At 37.2% G+C, this 20,890-nt stretch overlaps 1 protein-coding gene across 1 annotated transcript in view; it reads left to right on the top strand.

The window, feature by feature from the left end:
- The window catches only part of FANCC (FA complementation group C), a gene marked incomplete at its 5' end in the record, with an annotated part of 176,325 nt that overhangs the window by 95,610 nt on the left and 59,825 nt on the right, over window positions 1-20,890 (top strand). The window contains one exon of the mRNA XM_080819948.1: window positions 14,413-14,577. Within this exon, the coding sequence (XP_080676074.1) occupies window positions 14,413-14,577 (165 nt within the window). The remainder of the gene's footprint in view (window positions 1-14,412; window positions 14,578-20,890) is intronic.

Genomic DNA, 20,890 nt, shown 5'->3' with positions numbered 1-20,890 from the left:
GTCCTAGGCTCAGCAATCACACAGTAAAAATAAATAATAGGTATCCAAATTGGCGAAGAAGAAATCAAACTTTCATTCTTCACAGACGACATGATATTCTATAAAACCCTAAAGACTCCGTCCAGAGATTGTTAGAACTGATAGAGGAATTCAGCAAAATCACAAGATATAAAATCAATACCCAGAAATTAGTTGCAGTTTTATACAATAACAATGAGGCAGAAGAAAGAGAAATCAAGGAATCGATCCCATTGTATAATGGCACCAAAAGCCATAAGATACTTAGGAATAAACCTAACCAAAGATGTAAAGGATCTGTACTCTGAAAACTATAGAACACTTATGAAAGAAATTGAGGAAGACACAAAAGAAATGCTCATGGATTAGAAGAATAAATATTGTTAAAATGTTATGTTACCCAGAGCAGTCTACACTTCCAGAGCATCCCTATCAAAATACCATCAATATTTTTCACAGAGCTGGAAAAAATTCTAAAATTTGTATGGAAGCAGAAAAGACCTCACATAGTCAAAGTAATGTTGAAAAAGAAAATCGGGGTGCCTGGGTGGCTCAGTGGGTTAAAGCCGCTGCCTTCAGCTCAGGTCATGATCCCAGCGTCCTGGGATCGAGCCCCGCATCGGGCTCTCTGCTCAGCAGGGAGCCTGCTTCCTCCCTTCTCTCTCTGCCTGCCTCTCTGCCTACTTGTGATCTGTCTGTCAAATAAATAAAATCTTAAAAAAAAAAAAAGAAAGAAAGAAAGAAAGAAAATCAAAACTGGAGGCATCACAATTCTGGGCTTGAAGCAGTATTACAAAACTGTAATCATCCAAACAGTATGGTACTGGCACAAAAACAGACACATAGATCAGTGAAACAGAGTAGAGAACCCAGAAGTGGATCTTCAAATCTATGGTCAACTAATCTTCAGCAAAGTAGGTAAGAATATCCAATGGATAAAAGACAGTTTCTTCAACAAATGGTGTTGGGAAAACTGGATAGCCACATGCAGAAGAATGAAACCAGACCACTTTCTTATGCCACACACAAAAATAAATTCAAAATAGATGAGAGACCTAAATGCAAGGTATGAATCCATCAAATTCCTAGAGGAATTTTTGACCTAAGTTACAGCAGCTTCTTGCCAGACCATCTCCAAAAGCAAGAGAAACAAAGGCAAAAATCAACTATTGGGACTTCATGACAGCAGAAGAAACAGTCAGCAAAACTAAAAGGCAACCCTACTAAATGCGAGAAGATACTTGCCAGTGTCTTGTCAGGTAAAGGCTAGTATACCAAATCTATAAAAAAATTGAACTCAACACCCCCAAAACAAAAAATCTAGTCAAGAAATGGGCAGAAGAGATGAACAGACATTTCTTCACAGAAGACATACAAATGGCCAACAGATACATGAAAAAATGCTCAACATCACTTGACATCAGAGAAATACAAATCAATACCAAAATGACCTCACACCAGTCAGAATGGCTAAATTTAACAAGTCAGAAAACACCAGATGTTAGCAGGGATGCAGAGTAAGGGAAACTGTCTTATGCTTTTGGTGGAAATGCAGATTGGTGCATCCACTCTGGAAAAGAGTATGAAAGTTCCTCAAAAAGTTAAAAATAGAGGGCACCTGGGTGGCTCAGTGGGTTAAAGCCTCTGCCTTTGGCTCAGGTCATGATCCCAGGATCCTGGGATGGAGCCCCGCATCGGGCTCTCTGCTCAGCAGGGAGCCTGTCTCCCCTCCGCCTCTCTGCCTACTTGTGATCTCTGTCTGTCAGATAAATAAATAAATAAATCTTTAAAAAAAAAAGTTAAAAATGGAATTACCCTATGATCCACCAATTGCACTACTAGGTATTTATGTAAAGGATACAAACATAGTGATGTGAAGTGGTGCACGCACTCCAGTATTTATAATAGCAATGTCCACAATAGCCAAACTATGGAAAGAGCCCAGCTGTCCATTGACAGATGAATTTATATATAAAGAATATATATATCTATATCTATATATATATATATATATATACACACACATACATACATACAGTGGAATATTAGTCATCAAAAAGGCTCGCCATTTGCAACAATGTGGATAGAACTAGAGGACATTATGCTAAGCGAGATAAGTCAGTGGAGCACAAATGCCATATGATTTCATTCATATGTGGAATTTAAGAAACAAAACAGATGAACATAGGGGAAGGGAAAAAATTAATATGAGACAAAACAAAGGGAGGAAATCATAAGAGACTTAATTATAGGAAACACACTGAGAGCTGCTGCAGGGGAGGGGGGTGGGCAAATGGGGGTAATTGGATAATGGGCATTAAGGAGGGCACTTGAGGTAATGCTCACTGAGTATTGTATGCAACTGATGAATTGCTAAATTCTACCTCTGAAACTAAGAATACAATATATGTTAATTAAATTGAATTTAAATAAGAAATTTAAAAAAATAGAATGAGACTACTATGAACAATTACATTGTAACAAATTGGATGACCTAGAAGATATGGTTATCTTTTTTATAAACATACAACCTACTAAGAGTGAATCATAAATTTTAAAAAATCTGAACAAATCTATACAGGAAGGAGACTAAATCACTAATCAAAAACTTTCCAACAAAGAAAAGCCCAGGACCAGATGGTTTCGCTAGAGTATTCTACCAAATATTTAAAGAATTAACACCAATCCTTCTCAAACTCTCTGAAGTAATCGAAGAGGAGGGGTACATTTCAAAACTCATTTTATGAGGCCAGCGTTACCATGAAACCAAAGGCAGAGAAAGACAGTAGAAGAAAACTATAGGCCAATATTTATGATGAATATTGATGATGTGTAAAAATCCTCATCAGTATACAAGCAAACCAATGTCAGCAATACACTAAAAAGATTGTGCATCATGATCAAGTGGGATTTATTCCTAGCATGCAAAAATGATTCAAGATACAAAAAACAATTAGTGTAATACACCATGTTAGCCAAATGACAGAAAAAAACCACATCATGATAATTTCAGTTAAATCAGAAAAAAATGTTTGATAAAATTCAACACCCTTTCGTGATAAGAACATTCAGCAAATTAGGAATACAAGGAAATTGCTTCAACAAAATAAAGATCATGTGTGAGAAGCCTATAGCTAACATCATCCTTCATGGTGAAAGACCAAAATTTTTTCCTTCTAAAATCAGGAACAAAGCAAGGATACCCTCTCTTACCACTTCTTTTTAACAGAATACTGGAAGTACTGGAGAAATTGGGCAAGACAAAGAAATAAAAGGCATCCAAATTTTATTTTATGATTTTTTTTTAAGATTTTATTTATTTATTTAGAGAGAGAGTGCACATGGGAGGAGGGTGGGGGTGGGGCGAGAGGGAGAGTTTTCAGCAGACTCTGAGCTGAGGGTAGACCTGACTCTCAGTCCCATCACCCTGAGATCATGACCTGAGCAGAAACCAAGAGTAGGATACTTAGAACTGACAGAGCCACCCAGGCGCCCCAAGGCATCCAAAATTTGTTTTAATTTTTTTAAAAAGATTTTATTTCTTTATTTGAGAGAAAGAGAGAGAGACAGAGCATGAGGGGGGTGCAGAGGCAGAAGGAGAGGAAGAAGCAGACACCCCGCTGAGCAGGAAGCCTGATGTGGGACTCCATCCTAGGATCTGGGATCATGACCTGAGGTGAAAGCAGATGCTTAACCGACTGAGCCACCAAGATGCACCCCCCCCTAACTTTTTTTAAGATTGATTGTTTTTTTTTTTAGAAAGAAAATGAGAGAGAGTGTGCAGGGGGAAGGGACAGAGGGAGGAGAGTCCCAAGCTGACTCCACACTGAGCATGGAGCCCTGTGGGGCTTGATCTCCCGACCTTGAGGTCAGGACCTGAGCCCATACCAATAGCTGGATGTTTAATGAACTGCACCGCGCAGGCGCCCCTCAAGGCATCCGAATTTTAAGGGACAGTTTACCGTTTGTAAATGACATGATCTTATACATAGAAAAACCTTAAGACTCCACAGAAAAACCTGTTAGAACTAATAAATGATTTGAATAAAGTTACAGGATGCAAAATCAATACTTAAATATCAATTGTGTGGGTTTTTTTTTAAAGATTTTATCTGTTGTTTGACAGACAGAGATCACAAGTAGGCAGAGAGTCAGGCAGAGAGAGAGGGGGAAACAGGCTCCCTGCTGAGCAGAAAGCCCAATGTGGGGCTCGCTCCCAGGACCCTGAGATCATGACCTGAGCTGAAGGCAGAGGCTTTAACCCACTGAGCCACCCAGGCGCCCCTCAGTTGTGTTTTTATACACTAACAGCAGTCTAATAAGACATTTTTTTAAAAGCCCATTATAATATCAAAAAGAACAAAAAATCTAGGAATAAACTTTTTTTTTCCCCTAGGAATAAACTTAATCAAGGATATAAAAGACTCGTATGCTGCAAACTATAAAACATTGCTGAAAAAAATTAAGTGTGACACAAATAAATGAAAAGGCATTCTGTGTTGAGGTATTAGAAGACTTAATATTGTTTAAGTGTCCATACTACCCCAGGCAGTCCATAAATACAGTGTAGTCCTATTAAAATCCAAATCGCATTTTTCTTTTGCAGAAATGGGGGAAAAAGGCCCTAAAATTCGTATAGAAGGCCCCAAACAGCCAAAAACCTTGAAAAGAAAAACAGATAGAGGCCTAACACTTCTGGATTTGAAAACATAACTCAAAACTATAATCATTAAGTCTCTTTGGTACTGATATAAAGCCAAACACATAGACCCATAGCAAGGAAGTTGCAAAAAGACACGCATAATGTCCTAAAACAACACAAACATATAAAGTAAAAGTGTTAAAACTAGACAGAAAGGACTCACAATGTTAGGGGATTGCCAGCTCCTAGGAAGGAGAAGAGGAAATGGGACAGGAGAAGGGTATTTCAACTGTAATTGAAACATTTTCATTTCTTTAAAACCTGAACTGAAAATACCAATAAAATGTTAGCTTTGTAAAATCTTGGCAGTGAGTACCCAGTTAATGTTATTAATAATTCCCTAGGTTTTTCTTACAATTTTATAATTAAACTTAAAAAAATGTAAATACAGTTTTAGCTAGTAAAATCCTGAAAATTAAAAGATACTATTCATAATAAAAGAATCATTTCCTGTCTCAGGTTCTTCTTTCCAAAATAGCAGGTGTAGTTCATGAAAAAACAATCATCTTTAATCATCCTCAGATTGCTTAGTATTTATTCCTCTCTGCAGTTTTTCCCCTTTATTTAGATCTTTTTGCACTGTACCCATTATTTCATTTTACTGGTCTTTCAGATTCTTTCATCAGAATGTGTGCTTTTCATTTTCTCACCCTCAGACAGGAGAGGGTAGCAGTTCAGAAAAGCATCTAAACTCTACTGACCACAATTAGGAAAGCCTCCTGGAAGCTATTAGCTAATACTCTCTTTGCATCTGAAAAATTTCCATTCGTGCCAGATTGGATCATTTTGTGGGGCATGTTCATTCCCAAATTTACGATTGTTTCTTCAGTAAGGATGTGTATTCTTCAAACAATATGCACATATTCCCCATATTCCCTGGTACAGAGCAAAATTTACTGAAGGGTGTCCACACTGGCACTCCAGCTGGCGGTAGCGGCAAGCATACAGCAGTGATTAACTTGATTAGTAGTTTAAAAACTCTAACTTTAGTCAAAGCAAGTTAGTGATGTAATTAGTAAAATTCTTAACTGAATTTACCAAGAGTATGAGATGCTTCCATTAGTAGAATGTCCTCTGGACACTGGCATATCTCATACATTCCTAATTTGCTCTTTTGAATAATTTTTACTATGGAGTCTTAATTTTTGAATGAATTCTAGAATTCAGCAAGGAATGTCTTACAGGTATTTTTTTGAATGTGTTGATTTTTTTAGAGAAATTCAGTCTCTTGAATTAAGTTAATTTATACTTATCAGAAGATAAGTATAAATTGAATTTAAAAAGCAATTTGATGCTCAGCATTCTTTATGTTTCTTTATGAGCTTTTAAAGTCCTACTTTTAAGACCTCAAATCAGGAAGTTCTGTTCTCTATCCATAAAAGATCCTGGATCCCTTAAAGCTTATGTGAGACTCAGAACTCCACATCTACAGTTCTCTAGTGAATTGTTAAGTCCAACCAAGTGTACTTTCTTGTATCAAGTAGAGACATTTCATGAAATCAGGTAGTGGAATGGCATCATGATAACATTTGAAAGAGTTGCCAAACATGCTGGACCCATTATAGTTGTTGCTATCATAAGTTATATAACTATAATACGCATCATTATAATATATAAATTTCTCCTACTATATACATACCTGAAGTTTTCTGTACATTTTTAAGATTTAAAAGTCAAAAAAGTTGAGTAAGAATATAGTAGATTAGGCACACTATTTTCTGGTATACTTGGTTATAGATATTCCCCTATTTATGAGACACAAATTTGCTCATTACTTTCCTTCCCCTAGGAAGACTTAAAATATTCAAGCCACCAAGAGCCTCTCAAACTTAAACACCATATAAGCAATGCAATTGTTTTTCTCTTTATTTTTAACAGAGGGCATCTGTACTTTTTTTTTTTTCATTTTTTTCTACTTAAAATTTTTTAAAGATTTTATTTATTTACTTTTGCAAGAGAGAGAGAGAGTGAGCACAAGTGGGGGTTGGGGCAGAGGGAGAAGCAGACTCCCCACTGAACAGGGAGCCTGATATGGGACTTGATCCCATTGCCCTGGGTTTATGACCTGAGCCAAAGGCAGACACTTAACTGACTGAGCCACCCAAGCACCTACTACTTTAATCTTCAGAGTTCATTTCAAAAGACCCAAAAGTCTTGTATAAAATATAGAATTAATCTCATAACTTCAATGCATAAAATGTCAGAGGAACAAAAAAAAAAGGAAAATCTGTTTGGTTTTCTTTTACATTATTTTTAGAGGCCTGATAAATGGTCTTGTCATAGCATTTTAAATAGAATTTCACTTGCCACCAACTAAAATCAACAATTCAGTGACAGAATGTTTAAATTATCTCCTGTTCTTTGCTTTAAACTGTCCAGAAGGAATGACATTCTGGGTTTTCTGAGCATCATCCGTTTATCTTGTAGTTCTATGGTTTGCTGCAGATGGCTTGGAAGCTTCAGTATAGCCACATGGGAATGATATTTCCAGCAGTATATGGTTACTGTTGAGCCTTCTGCAGTTGAATTTTTGTGCAAAAATCATTTGGAAGTGCTGCTCTGGCAATCAATCAAGACATAATGCTTAGCGTAATCCAGTCTGGAAAGTGTTGCATAACTATAGACGAAGTGGGACCTCCACACTCTGGCAAGCTTTAGACCAAAAGAGGGAGCCGTGAAGGCTGTGAGCACTTTGAAGCCCTTCAGAAGTTGACCTTCCCTGCATTTTGGTAGAACCAAGAGCTGCTGAAATTTATATGACACTTTAGAATTTTTCAGGAAAATTCTCTTGGACCTTTTCAGCCTAATTGGCAGATACAATCTGCAGCCCATAAACATCAGTGCTTGATAAATGCCCTTGGTGCCAGGATTGTCTTTTCCACACACCTAGTAGCCAGTGATAAACTCTGACTCCTCTCTTTTAAGGTAACTAGAGAATGTAAGACTTTTTTTTCTTTTTTTTAAGGTTTTACTTATTTATTTGTCATAGAGAGAGCACAAGCAGGCAGAGTGGCAGGCAGAGGCAGAGGGAGAAGCAGGCTCCCTGCTGAGCAAGGAGCCCGATGTGGGACTTGATCCCAGGACCGTGGGATCATGACCTGAGCCGAAGGCAGCGGCTTAACCGACTGAGCCACCCAGGCATCCCGAGAATGTAAGACTTTAAAGGTAATGAGAGAGAAGTTGCACATACAGGTCTTTTAGAGAGGAGGATTGCTGAAGGGTAGAAGATAGAAGCACTGCCTCCTTGCTTCTTTATTTCAGAGTTTTGGATTTACTATGAGTACACAAAACTATTTTTCCATTTCTCAAACATCCACAGAGCCCTTAGTTTATGCAAAATATTCTGCTAGATTCTGTGCAAAATACACACAAAAAACATTCCACACATACACACCAACTCTCCTTTCTTCTATCCTACCCAGTAAGTTCATAAATTCCAAAAATTTTAGGTATTTATAGCTCAAGCTAAATCCCTCTTTTTGTTAAACTTAGATGATGAACTTGAAAACATTAATTATTTTTAGATCTAAATCCACCTTGGTGGTGGGTTAGAGAAAGATGGTAGAGCGCTGCGGAAGATATCTGTTGTTGAAGAGACTGGGGTCATTTAGGAAAGTGGAACAGAACAAGAAGTGAGTTTTAGAAAAGGTGATCATAGAGGGAAAGAGACAAAATGTTCACACATAAGAATAAGTCATTGTGTAGTTTGACAAAACTTCATTTCTGTGAGAATTTTACAGTTGGTTACCAAGAAAATAATACAGCTCAACAGAAAATTTATAGGAATTAACCAACATAAAAATCTTAAATACGTTCTATCATGTCTCCTTAAAGTATTCAGATTATTACTAGAGATTGATATCTTATTCTAGGGACTGCTACTGAAGAAGTAGTGTAGAGCAGCATTTCTCGGGCTTCAGTATCATGAGGATCATCTTATGTTAAGATGTTAACAAGCAGAGGGGCACCTGGGTGGCTCAGTTGGTTAACCATCTGCCTTTGGCTCAGGTCGTGATCCCAGGGTCCTGGGACTGAGTCCTGTATGGGGTTCCTTGCTCAGCAGGGAGGCTGCTTCTCCCTCTGCCCCTTCCCCCTGCTCATGCTCTCTCTTGCACACACACACACCCTCTCTCTCTCACACTCTATTTCGCAAAAGTAAATAAACATCTTTAAAGATTTTATTTATTTGACAGAGAAAGAGGGAAGCAGGTGCCCCACTGAGCAGGGAGCCTGACACGGGGCTCGATCCCAGGACTCTGGGATCATGACCTGAGCCGAAGGCAGACACTTAACGACTGGGCCGCCCAGGCGCCCCAATAAATAAAATTTTTTAAGAAAGATGTTAACAAGCAGGTTTCTTGGCCCTACTCATAGGGATGCTGATGCTGCTGATGCTGCTGATTCTGAGCATCGTATTTTTGGAGTATCTCTGATGCAGAGTACTTGGCCAGATTCTGAAGATTAAAGTACAAGACCTGGGCTACCTGGGGGGCCTAGTCACTTAGGCATCTAACTTGTTTTCGGCTCAGGTCATGATCTCATGATCTTCATGGGTTGTGGTGTCAAGCCCCACATCATCGGGCTCGCTTGATGGGGAGTCTGCTTGGCAGTTCTCTCTGCCCCTCTCCCCACTCACGTGCATGCTCTCACTTGTGTTCTCTCTCTCCACCCCCCGACAAATTAAAATAAATAAATTAAAAATAATAATAATAAAGTGTAAGACCTCTGAAGAATAGTGGCTCTCATAATCAGGAGAGAATAAGATGAAAATGTAATGCAGGAGAATAAATCAAGTGATGAACTAGGTGCACATGTGGCATAGCATTCACTTTATACTCCAACTCCTAGAAATCATGGGTGAATTTTATTAATTAAGTATATAATACTGTAAAACAAGGGAGCATTTGATGACCCACAAATTACAAGAAAGGCTTCAAATGGCAGATAGTAAGATATTTTTGAAGGGAAACATCACAGCCCAAAAAGCTTGCAGGAGAGTACTACTGCAAAGGTACAAGTAACATTGGGGTGGATTCATGGAGCAGGAGTGCATGTGGCAGCCAACAAAACAGCTTGTTGGACTCTTGGAATTCACAGAAGCTGGCTCCCTACACTCCTCCTTATCCACTGCCTTCAAACAAGAGATGACAGAAATGTCCTGTTTCTAACAGGAAGGAGGGAGAAAGATTTGGAGAAATAAGCACCAAATGGCTATTAATTTCCAACAGTTCTGAGGATGCTCTGATGTGCAGAATGTGGTTTATTGGCAACCCCAACCAGCACTACATCTCAACCTTCCCCACAAGTACCAGGGGAGGCTATAGTAAAAAGAGAGGCTAATGGGGAATCCCAAATCCCAGAAAGAGCAAACAAACAAAAATCACCAGATATTCATGGAGAACTAGTACCATGAAGAAAAATGAACTAAATGCAACGGAACAGAAGATACAAATATACTAATTAAATGCATTATGTTGGGCAAGTGTTTTTTTTTTTAAAGGGATAAAATTAATTGTCCTAAGAATAATAAGAGAAACTAACAAATCCTTAAAATACTAATAAATTGGTTACATTTCTAAAAAAGGACTTAGAGGAAAAAATAAAAGGCTGAATAGGAGCTAGAGCTGAATAGCAAATAATGACTTCAAAGATTGAGCCAAATAGTTCTCCTGGGATAAAGTACAAAAGGACAGAGAAGTGGAAAGTAAGAAGGTGGAGTATTTTGGTTTTGTTTTTTCCCATTTATTTATTTATTTATTTATTTTTAAGATTTTGTTTATTTGTCAGAGAGAGCACAGGCAGGGGACCAGCAGGCAGAGCAGGCAGAGGGAGAAGCAGCTTCCTACCAAGCAGGGAGCCCAGTGCGGGACTCAGTCCCAGGACCCCAGGATCCTGACCAGATGCCTAATCGACTGAGCCACCCAGGTGTCCCTTGTTTTTCCATTTTAATACAAGAGATCAGAGGGGGATGTCGGGGAGGATAATGGAGTATGAAGGGCCTGGAGTCCACCTCTTTACCTAGACCAAAATTTTACTGAGAGACTCTGCCTGATGTAACTGTTTTGGAACTCTGGAGTCTCTTGAAGACTTGCTGCTTTGAGGGGATGCCTTTGACACTAAATTTCAGCTGTTATCATGGTAAAGACTACCCATCTCCAATACCCTAGACCCACGATGGGCAGCTGTACCTGCATTCATAGACAGGCTTGTAGTGGGGGGTTGGGGGGGGTGGGCAGTGCTTGGTGAGTTTTGGTCTTGTCAAAGATAATATGCGTAGTTATATGAAGAGGCTATTAAAATACCCCTGCCTTTTACAACTACATATCTGTGTGGGGCTAAGCTCTCTTCATATACTTTGTTCAAAACATAGTGCAACAGATTGAATACAGAAATGTATACAAGAATCCAAGTGTCTTCCTTCAGACCATATAGTAAGATTACAAACATTCAAATGAGTGCCACTCTTCTTACTGTTTCTTTGTCTTATAAAATCTAGTTGTTATGTTAACATCTAATGAGTTTATCATTGTTACTTTTAGTGAGTTGGTATTTTCAGGTGTCTCTGCTTTAATTTCAAACATCATAAATGTTGAAAGTTACAACCTCATAAACAAAAGCTCTTTGGTATTCTCAATAATTTTTAAAGTTTAATCTTTAAACTTCAACACACTGAGAATCTCCAGATCTCTACACAGTTTCTATCCCAGACCTCCTGAAGAAGGAGAAAGGCTCAGGGAGACTTATCTTGTGCTGTATCATCAATAAAGTGTTCTGTACCCAGCTCAAAAAAAAAAAATAAAAAGTGTATATAAGCAGACCAGCAATGGTCACCAGATATTTAAGGAAATCATATTAAGCATATAATATGAGAAGATAGAAAGCAATACAAATAAAAAAGATTATTCGAAGAAAATATCTCAAATAAATTAATATTAGTGCCTCCATAAAAATAAAAGGTAATATTATATCCATTAAATAAGAACAGGATGCTATTTTTTAGAAAAGGCTATTAAAAAAAGTTCCTGTAAATTAATTATGAGAGAGTAGTAATGAAAACCGCAATAAGATTGGGAAGCGCCTGGGTGGCTCAGTGGGCCTTCAGCTCAGATCATGATCTCAGGGTCCTGGAATCAAGCCCCATGCTGGGCTCCCTGCTCAGCGGGGAGTCTGCTTCTTCCTCTCACTTTGCCCCTCTCCCCCTGTTCATGTTCTCTCAATAAATAATATTGAAAAAAAAAAAAGGAGTATGAATTTGAACAGTTCTTTCAAAATCTAGAGTCAAAAGACCAAGAAATTAAAAATAAAGAAAGGACAGAAAAATGTCCAGGAAGTTCAGTATTCAAAAAGATTGGTGTTCTCATAGAAAGAGAAGATAAAAGAATGGATAGAAAATTACAAAGAAACAATGAAGAGAAATTTTCTGATTTAAGCTCTACTGAGTGCCCAGCACAATGAATAAAAATAAATCCTATACCAACACATCAGTGTGAAATTTCAAAGAGGATTTCCAAAACCCTCAAGGGAGTGAAAAAAGGACTTACATAATGGATAAAGATTCATAATAGCATGGACCTTCTCAGGAACAACACTAGAAGCTTGAAGACAGTAGGACCACACCTTCACAATTTTGTTGGAAAGTTATAAGATTGCTATACTCAGCCAAAGTATCAACCAAGTGGGAGTATAAAATAAAGATATTTTGAGACATACAAGGTCTCAAATACTTTTTTTTATACCTTTTCCCAAGGTCTCAAATACTTTTTTTGTACCTTTCCCACTTAAGAAGAATGGACCAAGAAAGAAAAAGAAGTAGGGTTTAGGAGAGAAGTAAAGGAAATCCCCAGGACAGAGATCCCAAGATGATAACTCTACAGAGGGAATAAAAAAGTGACCTGCCTGGGTTGTAACAGGTCAGAGGGTTCTAGGAGAAACTTGTTTAAGATGATGAAAATGTTAGAATGTCAGATATATTTGAATGTATTGTGAGGAGATTATGCACTTGGGTTGGAGTTTGGGAAAAGGAAAATGGATGTCTTTCGGAGTGCAATTCAATATGCAAATGTTCACACATGGTCTCAGATAGGCATGTGCAAGGGTCCTACTGTGGTGGTGTCTGTGATGGTGAGAAATTAGAAATGACCTAAATGCCTATAAATAAAGACATTGTCAAATTACAAAACATACATATTGGTTTAATAATAGGCAGCAAGTAAAAAAAATGGGGGACAGCTTTTTGTTTTCCGTTGTGGTTCCATTTGTGTTTCAGAAAACACAAGACTAAATTTCTCCATTTATGATTATACATGAATATAACTAGAAAAAGATCTAATAGCCTACATCTCAGATTTTCATTGTATTGATCTCTAGTTTATTTTTTCATTTAAGATCTATTTCTTGAGCATGTAGTATATGTAAGGAGTTGTTTCCTGCATGCTGGGAATGGTGCAGAGAGCAAAATAGAAAAAAGTACCTGTCCTCATAAAGCTGATATCCTAGCAGGAAGAAACAGACCATGAACAATAAACAAATAAATACATTATAGGTCAGGTAATGAAAAGTACTCTGAAGGAAAGTAAAACTATAAAAGAGATAGATGGGGTGGGAGGGCACTTTCTGTGTTAAGCTCTGGTGTCCTGTGGTGCTTCCTGCATTATGGACAAGTTCTGGAAATTTACAGTGTCCAGTACTGTAAGGTACTAGCCTCATGTACCCATTGAGCATTTGTTATGTGGCTGGCGCAACAGACAAATGGAATTTTAAATTTTATTTCATTTAAATTAAATTTAAATTGCCACATGTGGCTCACTGCTACCATATTGGTCAGTGCATTTAAATGGGATGGTCAGGGATGCCGTCAACATAAGGCAACAGTTGAGCTGAAACCTATATGAAATGAAGGAGCTAACCGTAGGTTCCAGGCGGAATGAAAAGCAGGACCTCATCTGGAGTAGTTGGAGGAGGCCTATAAGGCTGGGCCATGATGAGTAAGAAAAAGAGTAGAAGGAAATGAAGCCAGAGAAACAGAAGCGACCCCCATCATGGAAGGCCACAGCAGCCAGTATAAGACTTTGCTTTTTCTTGGAGGTGGGAAACCATTGCAAGGCTTTGAGCAGACAAGTGAAGTGATCTGAATTTTTAAAGGGTTGTGAGAACTATTATTATGATAAACGGTAGGGATGAGGGCAGAACTGGGGAGAAAGTAAAGAGGCTTCTACAGTAACTCAGACCACAGGTGATGATGAATTAGTGGGTAGTGATGGAGTGTAGAGAAGTTGTCAAAAGAGTTGACAATATCAATGCTGAATTAGGTAAGGGGCATGAGAAAGAGGGGGAATCAAGGATGGCCTTGAAAGGCTTTCGCCTGAGCAAATGAGATCAGCAGTACTGGGGAAAAGAGCATTTGGGGAAGGAATTCAAGAGTTCTGTTTTAGGGGTAGTAAATTGGAAGTGCCTGTAGATAGTTATGCCAAAGTCCTGACAGTAAGTGACATTGAAAGGGAAATTTCAGCTGAAGTATTTCTTCTTGGAGAGTTCTCCAAGAGGATTTCTCTTAGAAAGGTTCATCAGTGGTGTTAGCCCTCTTTATGTGAGGGACAAAGCAAGTAACTTTCATCAGTCTTCAGCATGAAGATTTTGTCTTTAATTACACATGGCTCTAAGATTTGGATAATTATTTCTTATTTTTTCTGTAGAATAGTTCCTGAAAAAATAAGGCTCCTGTCACGAATTTGTATACCACTTGTAACTCTGCCAGAGATTGAACCACTGGTGGAGGCTCTTCTCACCTACCATGGACATGAACCTCAGGAAGTGCTCTGGCCTGAGTTCTTTGATGCTGTGAATGAGGCCTTTCTGCTGTAAGTGATACACATTTACTTTCTCAGCCACCTTTGCTTTTCCATTTCTTAGAATGCTTCGTTATATTAGAAATGCAGTGTTCAAACTTTTGGTCTCAGCACCACTATGCTCTTAAAGATTATTGAGGATCCCAATGAACTTTTTTTTTTTTTAATGTGGGTTGTATTTATCAATATTTTTTACCATGTTTGAAATTAAAACAAGTTTTTAAGTATTTATTATTTCATTTAAAGATAATTGATTACATCTTCACACAAATAGCATATTTTTATGAAAAAGTGATCTTTTCCAAGAAGAAAATTATTTAACGGGAGTGGCATTGTTTTATATTTTGCACATCTCTTTATTACTTGACATAAGACAGCCAGTTCTCATATGTGCTTCTGTTCAGTCTGGTGCAATGTGTTGTTTTGGTTGAAGTATATGATGAAAATTCAGCCTCACACAGATTTTATAGTTGGAAAAGACAAGAATATTGCAGTAGCCATCTCAGATAATTGTGGATTTTCTCCTTGAATAGATACCTCACCAAAATTTGAAAATGGTAGTGTTTTAAGGTTAGTTGCTACACAGAATCTGAAATTACAACAATGAGCTTTTCATACTGTTACATTCAAACCCATTGAATGTCTGTGGGATACATTTTTGTTTGGTTGGGGGTTTTTTGGTGGTATACTTTTGATAGCTCTTCTGCCCAAGCAGGATTTTGTAGGCTGGCTTTTTAACCCATGCTTCATTTGGGAGATACTGGTTTATTAAGTTATGCAGATCTTCTGGCCCTGACATGTTTATTTTTTAGCATCAACACTTTTATTCTTGTCAGCAGCAATCTCATCAGAAATGTCTTTAGGTATTAGGAAGCTGTCAGCTCACACTGACAGGAACAAATTTTCCAAGATTCAAGTTTGTGCTTAAAAACTCAAATTTATCATTGGCTACGAAATGCTGTCATTTGTTTTCCTTGAGGTACAGGGGTCATTTCACTAATTTTTGAGAAAGTATGTGCCAAATACTCAATTCGGAGTACCCACTGTCTGCCATTCTTTTAAGTAAATTTCCGTTACAAAAGGCAGCTAGTTGATCTTGCTGCTCCTACAGTTGCAAGTTGCTTTTCCTCCCAACAATATCCTGATTTGTTATGCAGCAGAAGTGCAGTATGCATGCTTTCCTTTTCACCACACAGAACGTTTTTTATAAAAAGTATTTTCAAGTGTAAAATTAATATTTTGTGCTGCTTCCTCAAACACATTTTTGTGCGAGACTGGCAGTGTTATTACTGTAGGCAGTGGTGAAGAATACAGTGACTAGTTCTCTGCTTGGCTCGTGTGGGGCATAGTAGTTTTACTCGCTAATGCTATTATACTATGAGTGCAAATGTCAAACGGCTGTTCCAGGAAAAACCATGAGATTCAAAAGAGTTACTCAACACTTTAAAGTATTTCTCTACCGTAAGTGTACACTGCCCAGCTCATTTAACAGAACCATTATTCTCAGTTAGTGTTGATACGAGATGAGTACAAGTGACACAGCTAAGTTCAGCCATATCTAGAGGTTCCGTTTTAAGGCAGAAGTATAATTCTCTCGATGAAATATTTACTTACTACATCTGTGTTTGAATTATTTAATTCCTTTTTGTTTAAACTCTGAATGATTGATACCAAATTGATGCCACAGTTAGCTAGCACTATAAGAGTACTTGAAAACATTCTGTCGAATAAGGCATAATAAGGTAAATGAGTAACATCTATGAAACCAAGGGGAAAATAGCTTTCTTCATATTTGCTTTCACTTAGAGGTTAGTCCACTTCCTTTGGAGTAGATGTCTCGTGGTCATGAGTCAGGGAAATCTCTGGTATATTGGTTTCATCTTTTCCCAGTGAAACAGGTATGATTGAGAAAGCAAATCTTAATTCTCCTTTGTAACACCAATGATCCATTCTTAAATGTAAGAAAATATATTATAAATGAATTTTCTTTTTGAGTAAAATATCAAATTACAAGAAAATCTAAAATGTTATACATTTGTGAGGTATATATAAATATACTTAAGATCTACAGTAATTTAGATAAAATTTAGACTTTTCAAGATTTTTATTTATTTATTTACTTATTTGACAGAGAGAGAGACAGTGAGAGAGGGAACAGAAGCAGGGAGAGGGAGAAGCAGGCTTTCCACTGAGCAGAGAGCCCACTGTGGGGCTTGATCCCAGGACCCTGAGATCATGACCTGAGCCGAAGGAGAGGCTTAACTGACTGAACCACATCCAGGTGCCCCTTTCCAAAAAATTTTTAAATATTATTGCAAAATTAGACAACAAAGTGTACTTCTTGTTATGTTTCCGTGGAGGCACAAAAGGACATATTAGTTTACTTATTTACTTATTTATTACTTATTTACTTTCTTACCCGACCTGCTTTATTGAAATATAATTGACATATAACATTGTATAAGTTTAAGATGTACAAGTTAATTTGATACACTTTTTATATCGCAAAATGATTACCACCATAGCTTAGCTAACACCTTCATCATGTCACACAATCACCATTTCTTTTTTGTGGTGAGAAAATTTAAGATCTACTCTTAACATCTTTCAAATATATAATACTGTATCAACTATAATCACACCATGCTGTTCATTAGATCCCCAGGATTTATTCATCTTACAACTGGAAATTTGTACTCTTTGACCAACATCTCCCCATTTGACCACACACTAGTTCCTGGTAACCATCTTTCTAGTCTCTGTTTCTATGAGTTCAGCTCTTTTAGATTCCACAAATACTGTATGATATCACATAAAGTGTGATATCCTATCACAGTATTTGTGTTTTTCTCTGTGACTTATTTCATCTTTTAGATTCCACAAATACTGTATGATATCACATAAAGTGTGATATCCTATCACAGTATTTGTGTTTTTCTCTGTGACTTATTTCAGTTAACATAATGCCCTTAGGTCCATCCATGTCACATACTGCAGGATTTCATTCTTTCTCGTGGCTGAATAATATTCCACTATATAAATATATCACATCTTCTTTATCCATTCATCTACTTACAAATGCTTAGGTTGTTTCCATATCTTGACTGTTGTGAATGCTGCAGTGCACATGGGAGTACAGATATCTTTTTGACATCCTGTTTTCATTTCCTTTGGATGTATACCCAAAAATGGGATTGCTGGATTATAGGATAGTTTTAATTTTCCATGATGGCTGCACAAAAATGCATTCCCACCAAAGTGCACAAAGGTTCCCTTTTCTCCACATCCTCACCAACACTTGTTATTTGTTGTCCTTCTGATTCTAGCTGTTTGGACAGGTGTAAGGTGATACCTCATTGTGGTTTTGATTTGCATTTCCTTGATAATCAGTGATGTTGAGCATCTTTTCACTTATTTGTTGGCCACCTGTCTTTTTTGGAAAATGTCCATTCAGGTTCTCTGCCCATTTTTTAATAGGACTTTTTGTGAGATGTGTGTGGGGTCTGTGTGTGTGTGTGTGTGTGTGTGTTGAGTTGTAGAAGTTCTTTATATATTTTGGATATTAACCCCTTATCAGATATATCATTTGCAAATATCTTCTCCCATTCAGCAGATTGTTTTCATTTTGCTGTGCAAAAGCTTTTTTTTTTTAATTTAATGTAATTTTTTTCAGTGTTCCACAATTCATTGTTTATGCAAAAGTTTTTATTTTCATATAGTACCGATAGTTTATTTTTGCTTTTGTTTCCCTTGCCCAAGGAGACATATCCATAAAAATGTGGCTGAGCCTGATGTCTAAGAGATGACTGCCTATGCTTTTTTCTTTTTTGGTTTATTTATTGGATGAAGAGAGCATGCTCACAAGTAGGGGGAGCAGCAGGCAGAGGGAGAGGGAGAAGCAGGCTCCCCACTGAGCAGGGAGCCTGATGTGGGGCTCGATGCGGGGCTTGATCCCAGAACCCTGGGATCATGACCTGAGCCGCTGGCAGCTTAACTGACTGAGCCACACAGGCATCCCCTGCCTATGATTTCTTTTAGGAGTTTTGTGGTTTTAGGTCTCACAGTTAGGTCTTTAATCCTTTTGAGTTTATTTTTATGCATGGTGTAAGAAAGTTGTCCAGTTTCATTCTCCTGCATATAGCTGTCCAGTTTTCTCAGCACCATTTGTCAAAGAGACTGTATTTTACTTATTGTATATTATTGTCTCCTTTGTCAGATTAATTGACCATATAAGCATGGGTTTATTTCTGGGCTATTTTGTTCCACTGATCTATGTGTCTGTTTTTCTGCCAGTACCATAGCAGATTACTGTAACTTTGTAGTAGATCTTGAAATTTGGGATTGTGATATCTCTAACTTTGGCTATTCAGGGTCTTTTGTGGTGCCATATAACTTTTAGTATTATTTTTCTAGTTCTTTCCCAAGTTCAGTTATTGAAGAGACTGTCCTCTCCCCATTGTGTATTTTTGGCTCCTTTGTCATAGAATAACCATATATGCATAGCTTTATTTTGGGGCTCTCTGTTCTATTACATTCATCCGTATGCCTGTTTTCATGCTAATATCATACTGTTTTAATTACTGTAGCTTTGTAAAATAGTTTGAAATCAGGGCGCATGATGACTCCAGCTTTGTTCTCTCTCAAGATTACTTTGGCTCTTTGGGGACTTCTGTGGTTCCAGAAAAATTTCAGGATTGTTCTATTTCTGTGAAAACTGCCATTGAAATTCTGATAGCAATTGTACTGAATTTATAGATTGCTTTAGGTATGTGGACATTTTAACAATATTAATTTGGGGTGCCTGGGTGGCTTAATCTTGAGCGTCTGCCTTCTGCTCAGACTCAGGTCATAGTCCGGGGGTCCATCAGATTGCTCCCTCCCACACTCCCCCTGCTTGTGTTTCTTCTCTTGCTGTCTCTCTCTCTCTCTCTCTCTCTCAAATAAATAAATAAATAAAAATCTTTTTAAAAAAACAATATTCTTGTTAGGTTTTTGAAGATATTCTTTATCAATTTGAGAAAGTTGTCCTCCATTCTAGTTTACTGAGTTTTTTTATTGAATTGGTTTGGATTTCATCAAATACTTTTTCTGTATCTATTGATACAATCACATGACTTTTCTTTTTTAGCTTGTTTCATGTGACTGATTACATTAACTCGTTTTTAAAAGTTAACCCAGCCATGCATACCTATGACAAATTCCACTTGGTCATGATGTATAATTCTTTTTATACATTGTTGGATTCAATTTGCTAATATTTCATTGAGGATTTTTACTTCTATGTTAATCAGAGATACTGGTCTCTAAGGTTTGTTTTGTTTTGTTTTTGATCTCTATGTTTTCTTATAATGTCATTGCCTGCTTTTGGTATTAATGTATTTCTGGCCTCAGAAAATGAGTTAAGAAGTATTTCCTCTGCTGTTCTCCTCTGAAAGAGGTTGTAGAAAATTGGTATAATTTCTTCCCTGAATGTTTAGTAGAATTCAGCAGGGCCTGGTGCTTTCTTTTTTGAAAGGTTATTAAATGTTCATTTAATTTCTTTAATAGGTATAGGCCTACTCAGCCTGTTTCTTCTTATGTGAGTTCTGTTAGAATGTTTTCTTTCAAGGAAGTAGTCCATTTCATTTAGGTTACCAAATGCATTGGCATAGAGTTGTTCATACAGTTCCTTTATTATCCTTTTAATGTCCATAAGCTCTATAATGATTTCTCCAGTTTTATTTCTGATATTAGTAATTTCTGTTCTCTCTCTCTCTCTCTCTCTCTCTCTTTTTTTAAGTTAGCCTGGATTTTATTGATCAATTCCAAGAACCACCTTCTGGTTTCACTGATTTTTCTCTGTTGATTTTTTGTTTTCTGTTTCACTGATTTCTGTTTTAATTATTACTTTTTCTTTTCTTCTGATACTTTGGATTTAATTTGCTTTTCTTTTTCTAAATACCTCCCTGAGGTGGAAACTTAGGTTATTGATCTTAGATATTGCTGATTTTCTGAGTATGTATTTAGTGCTATAAATTTTCCTCTAAACACTGTTTTTGTTGCATCCCACAAATTTTGATAAATTTTGTTTTCATTTTTCTTTAGTTCAAAATAATTTTAAATTTCTCTTGAGGTTTCTTACTTGATCCATTTGTTACTTAGAAGTGTGTTGTTGCATCTTTACATAATTTGGGATTTTCGAGTTATCTTTCTGTTACTGATTTCTAGTTTATAATTGAATTGTGATCTTGAGAGCAGACATTGTATGATTTCTATTCATTTAAATTTGTGAGGATGTATTTTATTTATTTAGGTTGGGGGGGGTTGCTTGTTTTTTAGAGGGAGA

Source organism: Martes martes, assembly GCF_963455335.1.
Source record: "Martes martes genome assembly, chromosome: 12".
Classification (NCBI taxonomy): Eukaryota; Metazoa; Chordata; class Mammalia; order Carnivora; family Mustelidae; genus Martes; species Martes martes.
Note: the sequence above shows the minus strand (reverse complement) of the source record. Positions and strands in the feature narration are given on the sequence as shown.